General features: G+C 31.6%; 2 protein-coding genes and 1 long non-coding RNA gene across 3 annotated transcripts; 1 reads left to right on the top strand and 2 right to left on the bottom strand.

Annotated features, from left to right (window-relative positions):
• Positions 1-308: 308 nt before the first annotated feature.
• LOC134283704 (complement C1q-like protein 4) lies at positions 309-1,535 on the bottom strand. Its single transcript, XM_062766192.1, has 2 exons — positions 1,302-1,535; positions 309-881 (listed from the first exon to the last, which is right to left on the bottom strand). Exons 1-2 carry the CDS (start codon positions 1,480-1,482, stop codon positions 454-456), a joined length of 609 nt encoding a protein of 202 aa, XP_062622176.1. The 5' UTR covers positions 1,483-1,535; the 3' UTR covers positions 309-453.
• Positions 1,536-9,003: 7,468 nt separating this feature from the next.
• On the top strand, positions 9,004-9,903 carry LOC134283702 (uncharacterized). The gene is made up of 3 exons (XR_009995534.1): positions 9,004-9,216; positions 9,605-9,708; positions 9,877-9,903. It is a non-coding gene; the product is annotated as an uncharacterized LOC134283702 (long non-coding RNA).
• A 1,632-nt stretch (positions 9,904-11,535) lies between these two features.
• On the bottom strand, positions 11,536-12,816 carry LOC134283703 (G-protein coupled receptor 12-like). Its single transcript, XM_062766191.1, has one exon. The coding sequence runs from the start codon at positions 12,814-12,816 to the stop codon at positions 11,536-11,538; it is 1,281 nt and encodes a 426-aa protein (XP_062622175.1).
• Between the last annotated feature and the right edge of the window lie 13,051 nt (positions 12,817-25,867).

Genomic DNA, 25,867 nt, shown 5'->3' with positions numbered 1-25,867 from the left:
AAATAAGTACGATTTATGCCTCATACAATATTACATTAATGGGCCTCAAACTGTTATTATTTAATACAGAACTGTATTCGGCATAAGTTCAATGCCTGAATTTACTCAAATGAATGAAGATATTTTTAATTTTCCACAGATATTTCGTTTTTTGGCCTTTGTCAAACACATTTTTAGAAATGAATGACAGCGATAAATTTAAATATCTTTGGGAAGAAACAGTAATTCTTTTCAAAATGAGAACTGTTGTCCTATTTTTAGAACAATATACCGGTAGTGTGAATTTTGAAAGGAAAATTAACAAGCAATTAATATCATGAGTCTTTAATAAAATTAAAATTTCAGTGATTGAATCAATATATCTATTATATATAGTTTTTTCACAGATTTCTTACTGATAACGTTTCGGTTGTCATGATCCAGGTTTGGTGCCTAAGTGAGCAATAAAGTCTTTTATTCACAGCTGCTCTTGCCGATTAAGAATCCTGAGAAGTGAGAGTAATAGGGAAGTCCTCCTATTGTTGTGAATCCTGCCGGAACATCGTCGATCTGGACATAAACTTGGTCTCCATGGCGGAGCTCGACAATGGTGACCTCTGACCTCTTCAGCCACATGCCCTCCCACTCGATATACAAGTAACCCACACGTTCTTTGTTCTTCATTATACTCAGTCGAAGGTAATCTTTGGCTGATTCTGGGGTGGGCATTCCTATGGTGAGCGTGAAGGAGTAGACGCCGCGCACGGGGGAGGTAAACACACCAGTTGAGCAGTTGTAAGCATGACCCTCGTTAAGCAACATATGGTCAAAGTTCATTTGCCCCGTGACCAACTGGAAATCGGCTTTAAGACCGGCAAAAAATGAGACCAGAGGCGTGGCAGCTATTGAAAAAATAAAAAATCAGTTACAACACATAATAAATGAAATATATGAGAGAGCGAATAGTATTCAAGCTCCGTAAAACAATATAATCAGAAGCAGTGAAGAACACAGACCTAAAAAACAAAGTTCGCTACTGGTCATAGAAAATCATTTAATTAAAAATACATGACTTTTATAATCTCCCGCCATAAGTCTTTTTTAAATATTTAAAGAGAAAACATGAACAAACATCCAACAGAAGTAAGAGAGATTTCTAATCTTTAACTAATGATTTTCTCCCAACATACATAGCGTATGCCAGTCCCTCTCCATTTGTCAGATAGCATGCATGCAACAAAGTATTGATTAATTGAGTAAATTCTTCCGTAAAATTTAAATTAAATTAAATTCTGCTAATTTTGATATTCAATAAAACATACCTTCTTTTAGTTTTTCCACCTCCGCTTCCAAAGTATCAATTCTGTTTCCCACTGCTGTATCATGTGTTTTCAGACAGTTTTCATACTGGTACAGTGAATTGGAACAGGAGTTTCTGTCCTCACACATAGTCCCAGATGTTCCGAGGACAAAGAAACCCAATAAAACATAGAGAGGACTCATGTCTAATATTTTATTCTGTCGAATTTAGTCAGACGTCTCCTTGGTATAAACTATAAACAGTCTCTTATATAGGACTCATACATTGCGACGCAGTTATAATAATTATAATTTTATACGGTTAACAGCTCCTTAAGAGGTAAATTGCAAGTGATTAAGCAATTTCAAGCGAGACTCATAGAATAGTTAAGACTTTTTCTGTACAAATAATTATTATATATTAGGTAATATGGACAAAAAGAAGCAATTATAAAAATATAACTTTTCGCTGCACCGGAATTTTTTACTTGTAGGATAAGGAGTCAAGTATACTGTCCTTGGACTTGCTAGTCGGAGTCAAAATTCAGTGTGCCAGTCCCTCTAGTCCTTCCATTATCACAGATTGCCTTAAGGGCAGATGATACAAGCAAACGTTTATAATAAAAAAAAATGAAAATAACCAATTTAGTCAGGATAACATGTGAAAAAATGAATAAGTTTAACCTCATATATTTAAAAAAAACAAAAACATTTATTCAAAGTTTCACCAAAATTTGATTTGAACGACAAAAATTGTGTCGTTTAATAAGGAGGGTTTGCAGAAATGTACAATCCTGAACTTCCTAGAGAGTAATGTAGCTTTTTATTTCCTAGTTTGTAGTGCTGGTTATTGTGTACTATTATAACTTTACATGGACACAGTTTCGACTGATTTTTTAAAGCCGATTTTTATCTTTACAATTCGTAACTAAGGAAGTTCTAATGATCAGCAAAATTTTAAATATTATCTGTTAATTTACAAAGGATTTACAAAGGAGATACAGAACTTATAATTCTTCAAAATGATAACAAGGCTCGTGCCTTGCTTTTGTTGATGCTGACTCCTCCATGGCACCTGATCCCACCTCTGATGTTTTGGAGGTCCGTGTTTGCTCTGCTTCTGTTTTGTGTTGTTTTATGGACTTTTGATCTTGAATACTGTTTGTTATCTCTATATGTTTCGTTACATATGGAAAATATCGCAATTATACATGTAATAAAACCGTAATTAGAACCTGTCGAGTTGTATTCAGCATTTAAATTTTTTATTGAAAAAATCTGCTTTCAACGAAAATATATAGGTAAAAGTATGTTTAACCTATGTAAACAAAAACATGACACTGCCTTGTTTACATTACAAAAGGTTTGGAGCTCTAAATCTGTCTTGTATATCGACAACTGAAATTCACTTTTTATGATTATCCTTAGAAATGCCTGATAGTCAAGTATTTATAAACCAAAAATAAAAAAATAAAAATGTAAATAATTTTTAATTTTTTTTTTTAGCTGAAACTGTGTCCATGTCCTATAATACATGTTCACTCTCCTGTCTAGTCCATAGTGGTCGCTAATCATGACGGAGTCACTCTCATATTGTTTTGTTGTTGTTGCTGCATTGTATTTTTTGAAAAAGATGGTAAAGGAGAGAAAGATTGCAAAATGTTGGGGACCTGCATGGTCGAGAAATATTACTTTGAACATTGGGTCTGAATGGTTAATTTGTATTAGAATGGAATTATCATCGGGGAAAATAAGTGTCAAACTTTCCGGCAACAGTGAAACATAAAAATGCTATCGATGGAATAGCACTTTATTATAAACTTAGGTCGGTAGGGTGAATTCTGGAAATGCAAAAATTGCACCCGAACAATCCGAAGCCTCGGAGTTAACTTATTAATAATGATACATGTTACATAAAAATAATAAAATATAACAATGGCTATTAACACAATTCTGAGCATGAGTGACAGATGGCCTAGATGGAATAACTCATGACATGTTGAGTAAATAGATTAAATAATTAATTTCCAGATTCGGATTTACATAGTAATTAGCATAATTAAAGTTTCTCAAATTGTTTAAAATAATTACAGTAAATTAAGAGTATATTTCAAAGTCAGCTAAAATGTCACTAAAATTGTTTTTCTCAAAAATCACACCGTGATAGTATTCTCGTGAAGTTCCCGTGTAATTTTATGAATATCAGTAGAGATGAACGTGAACCATTCATTTTGTAATCTTGATTACCGTTCTTTTTTCTTTTTATACATTTTATTATTTTAATAGTTATTATAATTGATCACAAAATAATCGTGATCGAATAATGGATGTATAAATTGTAAAAAGTCATATGTTTTTATTCTATTAGTTTGAGTGACATTTCGTTATTTCACATTTTCTAAAAGTTCTCTACATGTAGTTCTTTAGTTTGATTGTTGGTTAAAAAACGTCTAGAATACCTTTTTTCACGGTAGTACTAAAGTTTAGCCTTTAAAGTTTTAAATATTTTCCGATGAGTAAAGAAGATTAGTAATACGTAATTTTTCCCAAGTACATTATAACGTCATGAAATACGTCATTTTACCTTATCCTGTAAGTTTCTTTCAAAAATGCCAACAATCGATGTTTTTTTAGTATTACAAATAGAGCACAACCTCTGATCCAAGATATTTTAATACTCTGAAGTTAAAATTGCTGGAGCTCCTCAGTACCAAAGCAGATAATAAAGAAAACGTTTTCAAACTAATTGTTGGAATGCGCACGGGGTTTATACATCTCAATTGGTCAGATACATACATGTACTCAAGAGCATGCTCTACTTATGTACAATTTCTAAAATAGGGGAAATTATTGACAAACAAGTTAAGTTAATGACACAAGAATATCAGCAGTCTCGTTAAAGTAATAATTTCATAAGTTCTATGGTTGATACAATGTCCTTGTCAGCAAATACAATTTATATATCATTGATTCAAAAGCTGACTGAATTATTTTTTTCATACTAATTGTTAGTCCATTATTTACACACTGAATTGACCATGGATTTTTCCGATCATGAAAAGGGTGACTCAACGGGTGTGGCCGTACCAATAAACACAATATACGGCGCCGTAGTGTGTATCGCTAATTCATGAACACGCCAATTATTCAATGCCCAGTGACTGCGCTTAATTTTGAATAAGCCAATTTTTGTTCAGATACAGAATTATAGTACTATTATCTAGGAACACAGATTATTTTTAATTCCACCTCCAATATCTTATTTGAATTATTATGCTTATTATATAAATCTGTAAGGTCAATTAGCTCATGCGCTTTCATGTTTGACATCACATCTCTTTTTAAAACATATCAATAAAATGAGAAAATATATGGTCATACAGTTCTGTATTTTTATATTAATTGTTTTATACTCGGATTATTTTAATCCAATTATATGTTCATTTGGATCAGAACTCTTAATATTTTGAAAATAATTGTACATAAATTCTCATTATTCATTTTATTATTTCCCATTTATCTGAATTATTTCCTGAAATGTGTCAAAGAAGCCCATGTTCTATTTGACCTTCGATTCTCAATTGCAGTAAATCATATTTTTGTTCCTGACGCTCATTCATGATTTTGTATCCTATTAACGCTTACGCTTTACATTGATGTTGATGTCCTTAACATGGTGAGAATAAATAGAGATGGTGACGTCCAATTTGATTGTTACGCAAGGCAGAGCTCGTGACGATCTACATGGTTTTTCAATAGTCACTGTAAATACGAAGAGTGTTCTAAAGATAATACAAAAAATTATCTAAAAGTAAGAAAAGTTAAAAAATACATATCCAGAACACTACAGCGTACTCATCCTTAGGGAGGGACGAAAGACTCTGATAAATATAAAATCTTAATAGCTTGTAACATCAGATATTGTGAAACATAGAACAATGTTCAAGATCAAAAGTCAATATTTACATTCGTTGTGTTTTTCTTCTAAGCCAACTGTGAAATTGATATGCAAGTCATTTTTATGTAGAAATATACACGGAGAAACGTGCGTTAACGTGACATCACAATGAGGCTGAACCGACGTTAGTAAAAATGCAGCGATATAGGGCAGCGAGAAATTCAAATATTGAGTATATTTTAGTTGCTTCCGAACGTGTTAAACGTAAATGTAAGGAATGTTTTTCAGTTTAGTGTGAATTATTGGTGTGTGAATCACACAGACTTGCATGTAGGCATATTTTTCATGAAGCGCTAGCGCGCTTCATGAAATATGCCTACGTGACAAGTCTGTGTAATTCACACACCAATAACTCACACAAAACTGAAAAACATTCCTTAAATAAAACAATACAAAGTATGAGCAGAGCAAACACGGTCTACCAAAACATCAAAGGTGGGATAAGGTGCGATGGAGAGGTGAGCATCCCCTGCCGACCGGTCACACCTTGTCATGATCAAGAAATATTGTTCAATCCTCCTTTAAATGCTTTAATGCTTCTTTGGAATAAAAATATTTCACATTGGATAAGATCAAGTGAATATAGGCGATGACAGAGCTCTGAAAACTTTCTTTTCTTCAACAATTCATTCGTGTCGCTATGCTTATTTGCAACGGCATTGTAATGTCAACGAACAATACCCTGGACTCGCGTATTTGGATTTCTTTTCCAGGAAACACGTTAAAATTTCCTTTTAAGCTTTTCGGCAAAGGGTACACGCGATTAAATTCTTTAAGAGGAGATGCAAAGTATTTCAGGCGTCTGTAATAAAAGTATACTTGGCGATTCAAAAAAGGTTAAGCCATACCATGAACAACACGAACATATACTTTGATTCAACATTATTTCTGTTTGATAATTTTTAAAGAACATAGGAATAAATGATTACTTGAAATGACAAAAGAAACATGTCTTTTATAAAACACTGATTTAGTCTATTTGGTTATTTGTGCGCTTAATGTATTACTTTTGGTGTAATTAGGTACTGGTTGTTATCTCCATATATTTTATTAATCCTCTTTTTTAAAAGTTAAATTGCCAGTGCATTTGACATTTTGTTTTGATTTGTATTTGTGTTCTGACGTCATTTACCTCCGTTATCAAGAAGTCATAATTAGCATGGCGTAAGTCTTCCAAAAAAGGAAATTAACGAGGATTGTATTTCGTCCCTTGTTAGAGATTCTAAAGAGAAAGAGCTACTTTGGGCCTCATTTGATCTGTCAATACGTGTATCTGAAAAATCAAAACTGCTTAGTTTTGCTTGAAAATTCAGTATTTATGACTTAGAAACATGGTGGCCATGTATCAATTGAAGATTATGTAATTTCCCTCCTAGTCAATACATTATGACGTCATAAAATGTCTCATTTTTACCTTATACTGTAAATAGAGAGGTTTAGCAAATCAAATATGTGCATTACGTCATCACTTTCGCTAATGACGAATTTCTACACGTATCCTCTTACGAAGGTTACGTGTAGATTGCCATGTACACGTAAGTCAAAACTTGAAGCTTTTAATTCTTTAATTTCTGTTTACTTTTCAATAAGTGTGCGTTTTTCTAAAACCTGAATAGTTAATGCAAATACTGATAAAAGAACAGGACGTCAGTAATTGAAAATTATTAATTTATAGGGAGTTAAAATCACAACATCTAGATTTTCGAAACAAGCTGTGACCTATTAAGAACATAAGAAATCTGTACAATCTTTTTCTCATAAGTACATGCATATATTTATGTAAAACGGTGATATACGTATTAAAATAAGTGTTTTTTCGGATGATTTTTTAACTTTTTTAACTACAGGTTATGCTTTGATAAACAAGAAAAAAAAATGTTAACGTGTACGTGTAATTCTAACTTGTAGTTTACACGTACATGTACACGTACAAGTGAGCTTGCTAAACCTCTCTATTTTCTTTCAAAAAAGCAAACAATCGAAGTTTTTTAATTTTACATATAGAGCACAATCTCTGATCCAAAATATTTTAATTACATGATGAGAGATCTGACAAACACATGTACATAGAAAAAGGGGGATCAATCAGACTATAGAATAAGAATTCAAAACATGGAAAAATCTATCCATATATGTTCAGTTGCCCCCCCCCCCCCCTGAAAATGCGCTGCATTGCTGCCTGGATAAAACAAAAGAAATGGGACAGAGGGTGATAGCCAGTCAAATTATATAAGTTCAGGATTACTTTTTGCATAAATAGAACCTAGATCTTTAAATCGGTTTTAAAATAATTTAACTCATATCTTTTTTTCATTTTTTCAATGTTGTTAAGGAGGAATTCCTATATACTTGTAAAATCCCTCTCTTCATTTCGTTAGTTTTACCATCGATAAAATAACTTGGTCATTAATTATTACAAAACAACTTGTCAACGGGTTATTCTAATATTTTCCGATCATTGCAAGGAGCATACGGTAGTGGATGCTTACTTCTCAATGGCACCTGATCCCACCTCTGTTGTTTTAAGGTCCATGTTTGTTGTGCTCCAAAATTTGTACTGTTTGATTGACTTTTGAGCGTAAAAAATGTTCGTGATCTCTGCATATTTCATTTAAAATATCTTTGTGTTTGATTTAAATGTTTTCTTTACCAACAAATTTTGTTGGTACTTACAAGATATAAAATTTTTTCATTTATTTCGTCCATTATATTTTTGGACTCAAGTGTTCTCTTTAAAGAAAAAATTTTGGCATGATCAAAAGTTACGGAAATATCTGATGTTTATTCTAGTGAAGAGATTTCGATAATATCAACGTCTAGTTATTTTAAATATTTCGTGCACTGTATGCAGTGTAGAAAATTCAAACATTTCGATGTTGCTAAATAATTTTTAGAAACAAATGGACGATTTCAAATTTCAGAAAAAAAATATTAGGGCTTTTTGAAAAAAAAATTGAAGAGTGTTTCAGAGAACAGGAAAACAAAGATCCGTAAATATTTTTAACGATGACTAATATTTATTCGCATTGGAATAACCCCGGCAATTACTAAGATCTTAAGACGTCAACATAGGTAGTGAATTTTCTTTCGCCAAGCGCTCGGCACTAGGAGCGAAAGTCCTAGGAGCGAAAGTCACGGGTCTTTCGAATATCCCGGTATGACCTTAAAAACGTACATATATGTCTTGTGGCACGGTAGCCGCTGGTACGATAAATAACAATCACTTCTAAATGGCCATGAGTGTCGAGTAAAGGTCTTAATTTAAAGTCCATCATCGGCATACGGTGACTTCTTTATATGAGTGAAAAATTCTCGGATGGGATGTTAAACAATATGTTAAACAATAATTACTTTTATGATTTTACTCTTATGTATTTATTCGTTTTAACTTCATTCTATTTTATGTTTCATCTAAAGTAATCTTAAATATTTTTATCTTCAATTTCATTGGTTCATTTGATATTGTCCAGTAGTTTTAATTTACCTTGATTGTAAGAAAGCGTTCAAATTAAGCAAAATTGGGTAGTTTTACATTTAAAGAATGAATTATCTATCCAGCTGATATCAGATGCATCTTGTGGTATGTTACTCTCATATTTAATTATTTGTTACTTTCTATTGAAGATTTGGGTATGAAATATTATTTTAATTGCGAAGTTTATTTATAAATTAAAGTTAAAGTTGTCTGAGTAAATTTATATAAATGTATTAATCTCTTATTTCATTTTGTTATAGAACTTTTTCTTTCTAAGGCTGTTTAAAATTAAAACTACGTTTAACGTCACCCGCGCGCGTAGGTTTATGAGAAATTCGTCTTTGAAAAAAACAAACAATTCGGAATTCCGTATGTCTGTTCCGGTTTGGTTCTACAATTAGCGACTGAATTCTGCTTCCCGTAGTGACAGAAAATGTGCTTTGATAAAGGCAGTTGGTGTCTTATTAAAGAAAACTAGTGAATTAAAGAGTTTGGGACCATAAATGTAAGTAAAAAAGGTGATTTTTTGATTGTTCAAAGTTAATTGACAAGGTCTAGTTTGTTGATTTTTTTTGTCAGTCTTCGAATCACATGTTCAAACTGACAGTGACAGACTCTCAGTTCGTGATTCTACTGGCTGAACTTTTCATTGTTTTTTGGAGAGAATCGAAAAACTTTTTTACCGAGTGGAAAGTGTGGCAAAAAAACAAGATCTATATACAGTGAAAAGCATCATTCAAATCTTATTTGATATGTTTCATATTAAAAATATTTCTGTAAAAAAATCGAAAGGAACAGTAATGAGTAAAGTAATTGATTTTTTCATAATTCATATACCTACAAATAGCTACAATTTTTGGAAAAGATAATACTTGTCTTAACCATTTGAGCAGGGAGAAGCTTACCGAAGATAGGGCCTTTCAAGTGAAGGAGAGTAAGGAAAGAAGTTGGGGTATTCCAAGACGTGAAGAATCCTGTCCTTAGTGTGGAATTCAAGGTATTAAAAATAATCTAACAGCTATCATTATGGTCCAGATATTAGTATTCACACTTTCAAAACTTAATGCTAATAGATGTAGTACTAAGAAAAAATACAACATAATTCAATTTGAGATATTTCAACATGAACAGTTTTAAATATTGTCATCAATAATTTTAATTGTAGATATTGATCAACTATTCCCATAAGAAGAATTAGCATTTGCCTCCAGGGTACCATGGACGTGTGGCAATATAAGTCCAAAGGACAATTGAAGCCTAGATAAAAGTCACTTTCCTGCACATTCAGTCTTAGAATACATTGTTTGCTAACAATAGTACTCAAACTGATTTACATACTAAGAAAAATATCTGCTATGGAAATTTATCTTAGGTGTCTTATCAATTAAATGCTCTTTATTACTTAATTGTAATGTTTTTAATGTAGTGAATAGGTTAGTTTGAATAAATTCACAATTGTTTGAAAATTTTGTTTGTTTATTTTTTTCCTCCCTCCCTCGTAGGTTTTGAAATTTAGATGTGACGTTAAACGTAGAATTAACTTTAAACAGCCTAATATATGTTTGCTGCGTAAAAGGAAACTTATTGTCAATGTTAATAAAACTATATGTATTTTCTTCTGATGTATTCTTTATATTCGTTATAGGTCAATGTTTTTCTTATGCTTCGATAAATAAAATGGATACCATCATCTGATTCATCATTTTCCTTAACTACATAATTACAGATATACACCAATCCTAAGCTTAAACCTGACTTAAATAGGTTCCTGGAAATTACATAAATTTCTTTAATCATTATTAATTCATTTTTCAGTGCTGTGATCTTTTTCAGATTTCATACTGGTTCTTCTAACCAGGCACTGTTCTCTCTGAAGAAACAATAAAGAATCAACGGTAGAAGTAGAAAAGAAATTTATTGTACATTGAATTTATTTTTCAAAAGTTCTAATCAACTTTCATACAGAAAATTACATAAAATATACATAATTAAATGTGATCACTTGTTATAAAAATGCAGAAGAATAACAAAAAAGATAGAATTTGAGACCTGGTCACAAGATGCTGTAAAATTTACAAAAAGTAATGGATTTCTTAGAACAGTACAACATTTAAAAAGCGTATTCACTTACAAAAGAAGTAATTGCGGTATTCACAAAAACATCTCCTTCAACCAAATAACAACATTGATACTAGGGCAAAAAAATAAATTGTTAAAAAATCAATACATATATATATTCATATATATGGTTCGAAACAAAAAAAAATTGATTCTAATTAATTAGCATCAATTTGTTTACTTTGCATGTTATAAATAAAACGCTACAAACGCACAACATATATTCTTAAAACATAGAAAAATACATTTATTCGATCCCACAACACGAGAGGATATCAATCCAACCAACGCAGCGGTAAACTCAAACTCGAGTTTTACCGCAGGGTAACAAATGCAACAAAATGCAACCTTTTTTACTGCAATGTACTGGTATACAGTGTATCTCTGAAATGTAGAAAAAGCTGGTCATATCTTTGTATTTAGGTTTGTTATCTATAGTAACACATAAAAAAAAAATAAAAACACTAAGTATAAACTCTCCATTGATGTAAAATTAAATGAGGGGCTACTAGATCATTCGATACAATTTAGAAACTGAAAACGATTTGAAATTTCCAGCAACCTAACATACAAACAGAAAAACAGACATAGAACCAACAGACTCTCAGCCTAACAAAAAAGAAATGAGTATCTCTCTATCTAAAATTTCATTGTTGGGGTTGGCTTCTTTCTCTTTAGAAGCAGAAACATGTGTACAAGGTAATCGCTACTTTCTAGTTCTAAATCTTTCCAAAAACCTTTGTAATGGTACTTGAACGAGAGGAGTAAAGGCTAGGTAGATATAAGGATTTGCAGCATGATTGAATAGTGCAGCAATGGTTATGGTGATGTGCAATATCTGCGAGATCAATATGTTTCTTGTAAAGGTGTTTACCAAAGGATTGATTATTTTCAGAAGGTTAAAGACAAGAAAGATAGAAATAATACAAACAAGAACAGAATTCATTGTTTTCACTTCCTTCTGGAGAGCTTTTGATTTTCCCATTTTGACAACTTTGATGATGTGCATCACAATGATAAACAAACAGGGCAAAACAGTGCTGATAACTTGTACAGGAATTTGCGTAAGAAGGCGCTCTGAATCTAAAGGCAATAACATCATCCCAAAAGAAGAGGCAAAACCATAGCAAAGACTTGCAGCCATCATTGCAGGACACATCAGAATGACTAGCTGATTAGTCAGACACGTCTTACTTTTAATTGGATAGACAAGAAGTAGGAACTTTACGACAGCAATGAGAAGGATGTTCAATATAGCGTTCATTTCTACAGAAATCATGATAGCTATGTTAATAACAAATGTTGGCTTCAAACATTGCAGATACATGAATACTTCAAATTCATAAAAAAGAATAACACTGCTTTGGATCAGTGCAAACAAGTCTGCAATTGCAAGGCTTAACAAAGCAAGGAAATAAGGCTTTCGGAGTTTCATATTCACAATAATTGTGATAACTGTTGCTATGTTGCCAATTATCCCTAGTACAGCAATAACAACAGCAATGACTTCGACATATAAAGGCATTTTCTTACCCAATGCCAAGATCAAGTTTAAATGCTTAACAAGAGAGCAATCAAAAACACGTGGACCTCCAATAGTGTCATTATTATCATTAGTCAACGTATTCAGCTCATCAGTGTTCGAATCCTGCCAGCTCGTATTTATCATCAACTGGAGGCCTCCCTCTGCCACAGTGGTATTGGAGTGTTGACTTCTCTCCAAAGATTCACTTGTTTCTTTATTTTCCACTACAGTGGGATTTTCTTCAGTGGTAATTTTGGTGTCATGATTTCCCTCAGTGGTAGTATTGGTGTCATGATTTCCCTCAGTAGCAAGACTGGTGTCATGATTTTCCTCGACAGTGTTGTTGGTCTCTTGATTTTCCTTAACTGTGGTATCTGTGTCTTGGTTTTTATGTACAGTGTTATTGGTGTAGCTTTTCTCCTCGATAGTTAAGAAAGGAGGTACGAAATGATCTGTTGCCATCATGTTTGATAGATTTACTATATTGGTGACAATAATTGTAGACATTAACATCATCCAGACAAAAAGGTCCATGTGTCTTATCCTTCTTATTCTAATTAAGGCCATTCCTAAAAAAAGACAAAACTATGAACGAAATTTATCTTTCATGATAAAGTTTTTCTTAGAAATAATTTAAAGTATGAAATGGTATCTTGGCAATCACTTGTAAATTGATTTTCGTTGCATTTTTTGGTTCAAATTGATATTGTAATGGCACACCATTGGAAGATTGGTTACAAAGAAAAAAAACATGATTATCTTTTTTTTCCTCGTAAAGTTCTTTCAATGAAAGGATTATACTAATGTTGAGACAAATTAAAGATCTTGAATAGCCGAAGATAAATAGTTTTAATGAAAGCATGAAGTAAGCTAGATAAAATTTTTTAAAAGACTTTATTCTTTGATAAACCAGCGAGTGTAAACAGTACTGTAAAGTTACAAGTAAGAATTGTCTCACGTTCATACTATTGGTTAATCACTTTGAAAATGCATCATCTTCGGAATTTTCTTTTGGCTCGATTATGTCAAGAAGCTAACAGCGTGTATCACTGATAGGTACGGGGTTAGTAACTGGTCAATATTACCTAGACCCATTTTGGTGTATTTTCTCCAATCTGTATTATTCAAATTAACCTTTAAAATTGATTATTGCTAGTTATTCTATTTTTCATTTTCAGCAAATATTTAAATTATTGAAAAGCAGTGGGTTTTTTAAAAAATATTTTACAAAAACAAGATTAACCATTGTCTTCCGAAAAAAAATTACTAAAAAGAATTTTCGAAATAAGTGCATTCATGCATTTTTTGCATTAATGCCATCAATAAAGGTCAGTATAAAAATGCTATGTTTTTTTTTCTTTTTTACTTTTAATGAAATGCTGATAACTACAAGTAACAAGATATTTCAAGATCATTTTTTTTACGGATGTACACTCATCAACGGATTATTATATTCGCATAAATGAGTCCTTTCACTAGCCTGCTGAATATACTTTGATGATTATAGTGTATATTTTATTGGAGGATTATAGTGTAGATGATATATTGATTTTTAATACCGGTATAACTTATTATTTACTAAGTCTCTTACGGATAAATCTTTTGAAAAAACTTTCCAGAATGGATCTGAAAAACAAGTCAACTGTGTAAATATATATTCTAATAACTTTGAAATAAAAGTTATACTTTTTTCCTGAAATGAACGAGAATCTTCAGCCAATGAAAATACAATAACTAATATTAAAAGAGTGAAAAGGTAACACAATGGAAGAGACAGGAGGTAATTAAGCATTTAAAGATAAAATAAGATCTTATATTGAAATAAAATATTGCAATAATTTTAATGTACCAGATAAACATTTAGACAAATTATATCTCTTCAAAAGAAACTTAATAAATAAAAACTGAGAAAAGAGGCACCAAAGAGAATTAAGCCAACAACGAGGTATAGGGTCAGAGGTATGAAAGAGGGAAATAACCTTAATTTTAAAAACCTCTTAATATACAGCTTTTTATATTTTTCCCAAACTAGTACATCACCGAAAATTTTAATTAAGGGATTTTTACCCCTCTGTTACGTGTTGGAAACGCCTTTTTTAGAATTGCCCTGTGTGACAAAGCAAACAATACGGAGAAAAGAAATGAAAGATAATGAACAGTTATTACATAGATAAAATTAAATAATAATAATTGTAACTTCATGTCTTGTATTACAAAATAGAAAAAAAATCGGAAAAGGGCAGGTTCTACTGTTTTTTAAAATTAATTTTGTGAAATTTGTTTTAGAATAAGAATTAGATTTAAAGATGAATTCAATTTCATTAGACATACAAGTATTTTCATTAAAAAAATCACATTCTCCATTGAAGCAGTTGTCTTTGATTTCACTTATCTTGAAGAGCGGATGGAAAAGTATTGAAAACTCATGCTTTGATGCTATCGATATATGCAATCTTAACCAATTTAATCTTTTTCTATAAGTTCTTTAGAAGTTGGAGAAATTAATGATGGTATTATAAGCAGAACAGGTCCAAAGGAAACAAAAATACTTTTCAAATAGATTACAGTTATTTCAGTTTTGATAATAGACTTTGAATATATTAATCTCAAGCGACAAGACAATTTTGATATTTCCATGCTTATGAAATAAATAGAATTATAAAAATGCAAAATATTTGATAATTTAATAAGTGTATATATCCGTAGCTTATATAACCTGTAACCTGTTAGATTACCTTATCATCAAAGAAATCAAATAATATTTTGAAAAAAAGTGAAAATAATAAATAAAAAAATCATATCCGTGGAATGAGCTGAAAAAGATATCTTACGTACAAAGTCGCTGCTTCTCACTACGGTCTGTCTTCTTTCTTGTTCTGTTTTCATCTTTTATACAGATGCGAGATTATATCGGGGCGGTTTCTTTAAGTCTACCTCAATCGTCAGTTCAAAATATTTGCATTAAATGATATCAAATGGTATTTTTTAAAATGAGAAATGTTAACATATATAGATTGAATAATTTGTCGGAGACTAGTTAGGAAAACTCAATCAAGACGCGCCCTTCATATAGATTACTCCTTATACTTGGTTTCATCAAATCGATTTAATTTTTTTTTAATTTCCAGTAAAAGAATTTTTTTACTCTGTAAGAAACAAGTATATACTCATGACTATTGTAGACAACAAAATATATGACAACACAACTTTTCCATTACATTCTGTCAAAAATAATTTTGTGGACTTTTCACATGTATTATGTATTATATGCCTGGCACAATGAAGAAATAATAAGATCTCTTACACTTTAGTTGATTTATAAAAATAAAGTCAAATCATTCATTGAATAATTCTTCTAGTCTTTCTTGCCTACTCTCACATTATAATTTCACGTGTTTATACAATAAGTCGTTCAACTTTAACATTATTAAACGACTGAGTTCATCACTTGATTCCAAGTTCAAATTAGCTCACAGTATATTAATGAAAACATCTGTACCGTATACATCCTTTTTTATTAACATTGTTTTATTATGTTTACTATAATGGAAATATTGCATTCTTCGAAAAAGTGATTCAGATGTTGGTTTGAAATGCCCAATATTTGGGTGTGATAGGCTATCCTTGAAATATATTTATTAACAATCCATTCTTAGCTGACCTGCTTTTGTATCCTAAAGAAGCAAAACTTAGACTTCTCTAGGTACGATGTAGGAAATTTTTGCTTTGGTCACAAGCTCGCCATTTATATTTACCGACAACGTATATATCGACGTTTTATAAATTTAAAATAACTTTCATTCACATTTCTATATATTACACAGAGTATCTCGATGTATCAAACTCACTCGATGCATTAGAGTAACTCGATATATCACATTAAAATTGATTTATCACAGTAACTCGATACATCAGAGTAACTTGATATATCATAGAAGCGCAATATATTACAGTGAATCCAATGAAAAATATGAAGACAACAAACAGTATTCAATATTAATATTTCATATAGTAATACTAAATAGGAATAGAGCAAACACGGACCTCCAGAACCTCCTGAAGTGGGATCCGGTGCCATGGAGAAATGAGCATCCCATGCCGAACGGTCACACCTGCCGTCTTCAACTTGTCATGATTGGGAAATAACAGAAAAATTCTGTGTTCAATTCAGAGTATAAATTATGGACCACAATTAGTATGAAAAAGTCATTCAGCATTTGACTCAACGAGTAAAATGTATTTGCAAGTCACTGCATCGACCATAGAACTTACAAAATGATTTCATTCAACGAGACTGCTGATATTCTTGTTTCATCAACTTGTTTGTCAAAAATGTTCCTCCTTTTAGAAATTGTTCGTATGTAGAGCATCTTGTGTAACGAATCAACTGAGAAACATAAACTCCGTATGCAGGTGATGAAGGTATATTGTTGCATAAGTAAGGAAAGTTGACGATAGAAAGGTTAAAATCATTACGTTTTTTCAAAGAGCTTGGTCATTAGATCACCATTAAAGTCTTTTTTAAGTAAAATATCCAGATATGAAAAGGTGTATCAGACTCTGTGGTATTTTTCTCAAGCTCACCTGGATAAATTTATTGACATAAGAATTAAGGTCTTCCGTCTCCAACGGAAGACCTTCTTGTTATTCTTCAGTTTCTTTTTCCCTATTATTATTATTTTTCTTACCAATTTTGTGCACGCGATTTCTCGTAAACTACTGGGCCGATTCTCATGAAACTTTAACATCTGATAGGTACTGATCTTAACCTTCTTGGAAATTTTTTTCGTTGACGTCGTCACTTCCGGTCGTGAGATATTGAGCATTTTCTGATTTTAAAATGCAATTTTGTCTTGATTAAGTTGCGAAAACTGCTTAAGATATGAACTGAAGATTAATTGGAGATGATAGTTCATGACTTATAGCGTTGCAGAATCGCCTTTTCGTGCGTCGTCAATACTTCCGGTCGATACCGGAAGCGAATTTAAAAAACGCAATTTTTCAACTTTTCTTTTTTTTATATTTTTGTTTTTGATTTGAATAGAGACCCTTTTGCAGAAGCGAAATATGTAATTTGTTTGAAAATCGAAAAAGCCAATCTCGAGATATAAGCATTTGAAAACGCGAGGCGGCGATCTCAATGGCTGAATGGTTAGCGCGTTGGATTGTCACGCGGGCGACCCGGGTTCGATCCCCCATATGACCAAAAAATTTTATCATTTTTTCTGCTCGATTTTTCGATATTTTTGAATTTTAAACCATTTGCAACAATATATTATAAACTTTTAAGCATATCTTGCGTAATTAGGGGTCACAAGGGGCCAGAATGTCAATCTTTGATGCTTTATATCTTGAAAAGGGGGAATATTTTGAAAAGCAATATTGAACAAAAGATGGTCAGAATAATGATATAAACAATTTGCATACCTTGAATTTTTGTAAAATGGACCCATTAAGGACTTGCAGGGGTGGCCCCTAAACATTTCCATTCAGCATATCTCAATAACGAATAGAAATCTCTGAATAAGTGTTGAACAAAAAATCTTCAAAATCACAAGACCTTTCATTTGATATCAAGAAATTGGGGCTGACCCCTTAAATTAGGGGCTCAGAGGGGCCAAAAGTCTTTTATCTATAACTCTCTAATGATCAATATTTTGTTATACATTATTGAAGCAAAGGTATTCATCTTTACGATTTGTAACAAAATATAATACAGTTTTTATAATATGTTACGTAATTAGGGGTCACAAGGGGCCAGAATGTCACATCTTTGACGCTTTATATCTCGAAAAGGGGGAATATTTTGATAAGCAATATTGAACAAAAGATGGTCAGAATAATGTTCTAAACAATATGCATACCTTGAATTTTTGTAAAATGGCCCCATTAAGGACGTGCAGGGGTGGCCCCTAAAAATTTCCATTCAGCATATCTCAACAACGAATAGAAATCTCTGAAAAGATGTTGAACAGAAAATTTTCAAAATCACAAGACCTTTCATTCGATATCAAGAAATTGGGGCCGACCCCTCAAATTAGGGGCTCAGAGGGGCCAAAAGTCTTTTATCTATAACTCTCTAATGATCATTATTTTGTTATGCATTAATGAAGCAAAAGTATTTATCTTAACGATTCTTAATAATATATAATACAATTTTGATAATATGTTACGTAATAAGGGGTCACAAGGGGCCAGAATGTCACATCTTTGACGCTTTATATCTCGAAAAGGGGGAATATTTTGATTAGCAATATTGAACAAAAGATGGTCAGAATAATATTCTTAACAATATGCATACTTTGAATTTTTGTAAAACGGCCCCATTAAGGACTTGTAGGAGTGGCCCCTAAATATTTCCATTCAGTATATCTCAACAACGAATAGAAATCTCTGAATAAGTGTTGAACAAAAAATCTTCCATATCACAAGACCTTTCATTTGATATCAAGAAAAAGGGGCTGACCCCTCAAATTAGGGGCTCAGAGGGGCCAATATTCTTTTTTTCTATAACTCTCTGATGATCAATATTTTGTTATACATTACTGGGGCAAAAGTATTCATCTTAACGATTTGCAACAATATATGATAATTTATTTTGATCATATGTTACGTAATTAGGGGTCGCAAAGGACCAAAATGCTTTATTTTTTGTGCTTTATGTCTCGAAAAGGGGGAGTATTTTCATCAGCCTTATCAAACAAAAGATGTTCAGAATATCGTGATAAAAATGAGAAACTTTAACTTTAATGAGGGAAAACTAAATGTCATTCCCTTTAAACGAATATCTCAGTCAAAATCACATCTCATCTTATCGAGAAATTCAACGGAAGACCTACTCGTTGCTCGCAACGAGATCTCATCTAGTTGAAATTATTATTGCTAAAGGCCACAGCAAGTGTTTTCTTCTTTTCACGCATAAGATTTTGCACCAGTTCTGTTTCATATGAATACAAAAATAGCTCTGCTAATAACGGGACGCAATTGGTACCAATATGAATTCCAATCGATTGTTGGAAGGTCTGGTCTCCAAAAACAATATAGATATTGTCAATCAGAAACTCAAGCATCTCTTTGATGTCAACTTCAGCGTACTCGTGTGTGCAATCAGAATGTGTTTTAAAAAATAAATTTGCAAATGACCAATGACCAGGTAAGTAAATTTACGAATTATATTTTTATTGAAAAAGCAACTGTCTATGATATCAAAAAGCCTGGACATTAATTATCGTAGGGAATTGTTGTGTATAAAGTTGAAAAGTCGTAAGTTTTTAAGCAGTTGAGTTTGATAAAATCTTGTGATTTTAAATTTTCCAAAAGTTCCTTGCAATGTTTACGCATCCACATCTGATTTGCACCATATCTTAAATATATTGTTGCACCGTACTCTTGAAGTGTCTCCTTCATTACTGTTAATAAAGTAGTAGAGAAAAGTAGGGGCTTAGTAGAACAATAACTGGGACTAGATAGTATGTATCTTTCTTTGTAAGGATTCTTAAGTTTCGGATTCCAATATATACAAATATGGTAGTTTAAATTCATTTAGGTTCTTTGGGATATTAAAAATATTCCAAACTAACATATTCTTTTGAAAAATATTTTCCTTAGAAAGGGAACTATGAGTATAAGTAGGATTACCACTTGTAGAATTAAATCCAGGTTCTAAATTACAAGTTATATAACAAGCCTTACAAACGAAGACAATATTGCTAGCTGCTTTTCAAGCAGGGACCAATACATAATGATCATGTAATCTATCTAATTCTTCTTTTCACTTCTGGATTATTATTGAATACAGACGGAGAGATGGTTTTCATATTGCACCTTAATCTTTTAATAAGTGATTTTAACATGGATCCATTCTGACATAGTGTCAACCTCAAATCAAAGACCTTCAGAGATTTCCATTTCTTTCTTTTATTTGCATATATTTTATTGACTATACACAATAATTGCCAACCAATCCCCTTTTTTTAAAATTGGATTACAAATATTATTTTTCTTTATCTAGTAATATTCATTCTACGTTATACATCTAAATGCCACATACTACACCAAGTGTTTAGTTGTTTTTTGCAAGCTATAATTCTATTTTAACGACACAAGTCGGATGCATAGCAAACCTGACTTCCATAAACATCAAATATAGGATCAGGTGCCCTTGACTATCCCCTGTCAACCGGTCACACCAGGTGTGTGCTCATTATCATGGTCGTGAAAAAGGAAAAAAATTGAACACAATTCAGTGAACAATAATGGCCTAGCAATTAGCATGATTAGTATGAAAAACGTCAGTCATCATTTGATATTATGATAAATTTTACATGAACTTTCTGACATATTCTAGTCAATTGCTTGCGTCGTTTTAGAAATTTTCTATTCATTGTGCATGCGTCTTTTGCATCAAATTAACGGGGAGTTAAAAACCCATTTGCTGGTGATGAATGTATATTAGTATATAAGTAAACATAAGTAAACGAACCTGACAATTGAAAATTAAGTTGAGTCAATACGTTGATCATAAATCTCTCTTGTTAAGGTACAGTTAATTTTTTTTTCAATAGAATAATTAAATATGAAACGAATGTGTCAGACCCTGTTGTTTTTTTAAAAAAGTATTACATATTAAGTTTATAATAAATGTAATATCTTTTAAAATGAAAACCTTTGTTCGCCTTTTATGGCTTTCATAATTCCACCCAGCGGATTGTACAATTGCCAAGTCAATGAATGAATAGCAAAGAAAACTGGTCAAATGTTCACAATGCACTCACAACACGTGTTTTTGGCCAATCTCCGATGACGTATTTAAAGGGCTTTAAAAAGGCGGGATCAAGTGCCTTGAAGGAGTAATCAACCCCTGCTGACCTGTCACGCAGGCTGTGAGCCCTAATCCTTGATCAAGTATTGAAGTCAAACACCCATTTCTATTTATTTTCATAAACGTAAGTTTTTATCAAAACCAATTCAAAAATGAAAGCTTTTGTATGATAAGAAGTAAATGATTATCAGGTACAAACAACTGAATAAATGCAATTGCGAAGATCAAATATTGCAATTAAAAGGAACATGTTCTTTCTTGCTAAGTTTCATGATTGTTAGTTGTTACGTTGTTACGTTTGAGAATTTCTCAAATGGCGACGACCACGGAATATTTTCTCTCGTGTAACACATTAAATTGAATACAAAAGCTTGTAGCATTATGCATGAAGAATCAACAGTAGGAATCCATCACTTCTGGAATATCAAAAAATTAAACATGAGTACTGATTTTGTTAAAAAAAAAATCAAAATCAGCAATGTCAAAGTGTTAGTAATGTGTAATCAACATTTTGCGCTCTTATCATAAAGCAAGGACTGTATGTTATGTTGCAGACTTTATCAGTAAAAAATAATATTGTGTAATTCCAGATAGACAACGAAAACTCTTATATATCTAATTCCACGTTAATCATGTAATTTTAGTTTAATTCCCGTGTTTACATTTATTATCATGTAGGCATTCTTAATTTTTCGTACATGTCAGTCAGAATTTCAAACATCCTTTATGATGCAATCCTTGTAAAAACAGTTAATTCACCTGCTGAATTTACATCAGAGATACATGATAGATCAGGTTAAAAAAGCAACATTTGAGAATTTGTTTATCTTAGTGGTAATTTGGAGTATTTACAATGTTTTACGGCATTTAGATGTTTCTTTTTTATTTCTTTTTTACATTCTTTTCACTTGCTGTTTTGTTATACGTATCCTGAGTTGTTCATTTTTCAAACAGTGACAAAGACCATTATCTCATCCAGTATCAGGCTTTATATATATTACATGCACATAAAGCTCGACTGAATTTTAGATGTACATATACGTATAAGTAGCGGTAGGGTGAATGATTTGTTTTTATAACTTCATAAGTATTACGAGCTCAAAAAGCTCGAATATTTAGATGTACATATACCTATAATAGCGGTATAGTTAATTATTAGTTTTAGAATAAAATGATTGATTGATTGTGTACTGTTTATGTTCCTCTCGAGAAATTTTCACTCATACAATGGAGACGCCACCACTTGTGGGTGTACATCTGCAAATTTTGTACTGTAATCGACACTCAGGGCATTGAGAAGAGAGGCCAGCACCAACTGCGACACGAGACACCGGTTTACATTGTCTCACCCGAAGACAATGTCTTCATGTCCCACAGTTGGATTCGAACCTTTGACTTATGAATCATGATCAGTTCTTTACTTTGTTACCCTAGAGCAGACAATCTAACCATTGCGCCACACGCCCTTTAAATTCTTCTTGTTTAAACATGTAGTAAATAAGAATTTAAGAAGTTAAGAATTGAATTTTCAGTCCATTTTTGTAATTATATAAGCCAATCAAATCGCATATATGTTATTCAGTAAAGTAAATTGAGTAAATAAAATATACACATATAGGCATGTATAAATCAGGTTGAAACGAGGAAATTTTTTTCTACATGTGGCCATCCAACTTATATCCAAAGCTTCCTTCCTTAGACGGAAATTCTTCTTATCCAGTTTTACATATTTTCTAAATTCCCAACATTCAAAATGAATGTGAATTACCATATCAATGTAGGGATGGACATCGGAGTGTCTGATGATAGACTCAAACATATTATTAATTACTAAGTAAGCTAATACAGTGGGTCAATAAGATTAAGATCATGACTACCCCTATAGATATAAATACAGCCTCTGTTGAAAATCTAACGAGGATAAACAATATCGGTAAGGAAACAGTACAGGGAAATGTAAAGTTTAATAAGGGAACCCTTACTCTAGAAGATCTCAGGTAATCCATAGTATCCCTAGTATCCCTAGTTACACCTGGGACCCTCTTGTAGTCCAGAGTAAGATAATTTTCGATAGTCAGTTTTGTCATGTAATCGATTTTAATCGATTACTTATAGACAATATAATCGATCAATAATCGATTACTTTATAAATTTTCGTCCACCCTGAAATATCAAATAAGAAATATATATTTAATATTATATACTAATGTTGATGATATCATCTAAAGTTTGAATGTATTCACGAAGTTTGGATTTGAACCTCCATATTTAATAACTTTAGATTGTTGCTGAAATAATTCAATATTTTACTGTAATTAACAAGCATTAAGATATTCAATATGTTGGCAGTATACCTGTTTTTTAATTATTTCGAACAAATGAATAAAATTCAAACTCTTAGGGGTGATCATGTAAACTCAATGTACCTTTAAGTATAACTAAAAGCACAACTCCTCTCTGTCTTTGAATCATTGTTTTAGAGCTATCAATTGTTCTATAAGATTGTTTGTTTGCAGTGGAGTTATCTCATAAAATACTATGAAGTTCACAGTTCCCACCTCATTATCTGCAGTCAGGGATATCCCAGCTAATTAGCCAAAATAAACATTGTGACACTTAATACCCCCTCCCTTTTATAATACAGACACTCATTGGTAAAGAATAAAAACATGGAATTGATTTTGCAAATTTAACACACAAGCAGATATGATAAGTATTTTCCTCTTAACTTTTCAGTAAATGAAAACTTTCTAAAAATGCAAATTTTTTGTGAACATTATTCTAATTATGAATTTAAAAGTAAAAGAATGATAAACATGCATATCTTCTATATATACATATATATTTCATAATACTGTTTACAAAAAATGTGAGATTTTTGTATGTTCACATACATGCACTTCTGTTTATTTATGTTTCGTATCTTAAATAATAGGTGGACAATGAATTTTTTGCAGCAATTGGAAAATTTAAAGCATATTGAATGAAAATAAATGCAGTGTTTGTACTTTGAACCATTAAAATTGTCAGGGTGGAAACACCTTAACAGTTCTGCAATAGAATTTTATTTTCTGGTTGGATTATATAACATGCTGAACCTTTTACCCTTTATTGTCGTTTATTTTTTGAATAATGTTTGTATCTTTTATGAAGTGAACCTTTGTTTTCACCAGCATAAATAAGTCAAAAAAGATAAGACTATATTTAGCAGATAGCGTCATTGTAATTTAGTTGATGCAAAATTTAAAATTTGAACCAAATTAACGAGGCCCAATCTACTTGAGCTGCGAATACATTTTTACGCAACGTCGAAACAGGCACATCACAGTACCCTGGACTGCCGTCACAATTGAATACAATAACGTCACAATTAAAGTGACGTCGAAACGCGCAAAAATATTTCGCGAAACCTACTATCTAGACTGTGCTTGTTGAAAGCTGGCTTATTCTAGCATTTTTATTACTTACATGATGATAGAAAATTATATTTTTTAATTGATAAACAACATTGAGACCAAATTTATTTTGAAGGAACAATTTCTTGGTACAGATTTATTTATTTTATATCTTTTTATTAAAATTTGTTAGAGAGAGAGAGAGAGAGAGAGAGAGAGAGAGAGAGAGAGAGAGAGGATATGGAAAAAAAAATCCCACTGCAACTAAAAGTAAACGATTTTAGACTTTCTCCTCGATCATGTTGAAGTGTTTATACTCTCCTTTTTATTGAGCTTAAAGAGAAAGTTATGTCGTATAAATATAAGAATTATTTAATTTTTAGGAACTAATACGTATTACAACTATTTGTTGATGTTTTGTTAACCTTTTGCAACTTATAAAAAATGTAGTTGGATAAAATAAGTCCTACTTTTGTGTTTTGATATGCCCCTTTTCACTGCAATAAAGGCTACGTCCGATTTGCTCACCATTTTTTAAATGAAGGATGCAAATTGCATGATTTATGTGAAAACCAAAGCATTTCATCATTTACTTTTTCTAATTTGTGAATTACTTTTTTGTGTTTGTTTTCGCATATAATTGTGAATAAAAACACAAAAATGGACCATATCTTGAAAGTGTAATCATTTGACTACAATAAAGGCAAGGTAACAAAATTTCGCTCTTATATTTTCTTAGCATGCTACATAAAATTTATTTCCAAGAATCAAATTTTTTTTATCATTCCGTTTTCGTAATTCCCAACTAGATTTGGCCTCGTTAAATGTAGAGTTATCTCTCTTGTCTTATAGAGGCTGTTTGTGATACAAGGAAAATGGCATAAATTAACCTAATGTAAAAGGCTGGAAGTAATCTTTTTTTAACTAATTTAATCGATACAGTAAACGTTATAAGTTGAATGGAATTTAACAACTTAATTTTTTTAAATCATATCAGCGTGAATCATTAGGAAAATAGGTAACACAAACATATACAAACTTTATTTTTTTTTCTAAATACCTATTCATGAAGGAGGGTGGTCTTTTGCATGTACATATAAGAATACTAGTATCTTATTAATGACATTGTATAATTTTTTAATAATGAAACTGAAACAAATTTTATAAGATTTTCTTATTTTTGATAACATCGTGCGATTGCTTTTAAAGACAACCATGTTTGATTCGTCAAAATGAGAGAGAGAGAGGGGGGGGAGGATATGGAGATAACGAACAGTATTCAATCTCAAAGTCCATA

The sequence above is a fragment of the Saccostrea cucullata genome, unplaced genomic scaffold (assembly GCF_032062105.1).
Source record: "Saccostrea cucullata isolate Sc308-1 unplaced genomic scaffold, CSIRO_AGI_Scuc_v1 ctg5145, whole genome shotgun sequence".
Classification (NCBI taxonomy): Eukaryota; Metazoa; Mollusca; class Bivalvia; order Ostreida; family Ostreidae; genus Saccostrea; species Saccostrea cuccullata.
The sequence above is the reverse complement of the archived record's forward strand: the minus strand, read 5'-3'. Positions and strand labels throughout refer to the sequence as shown.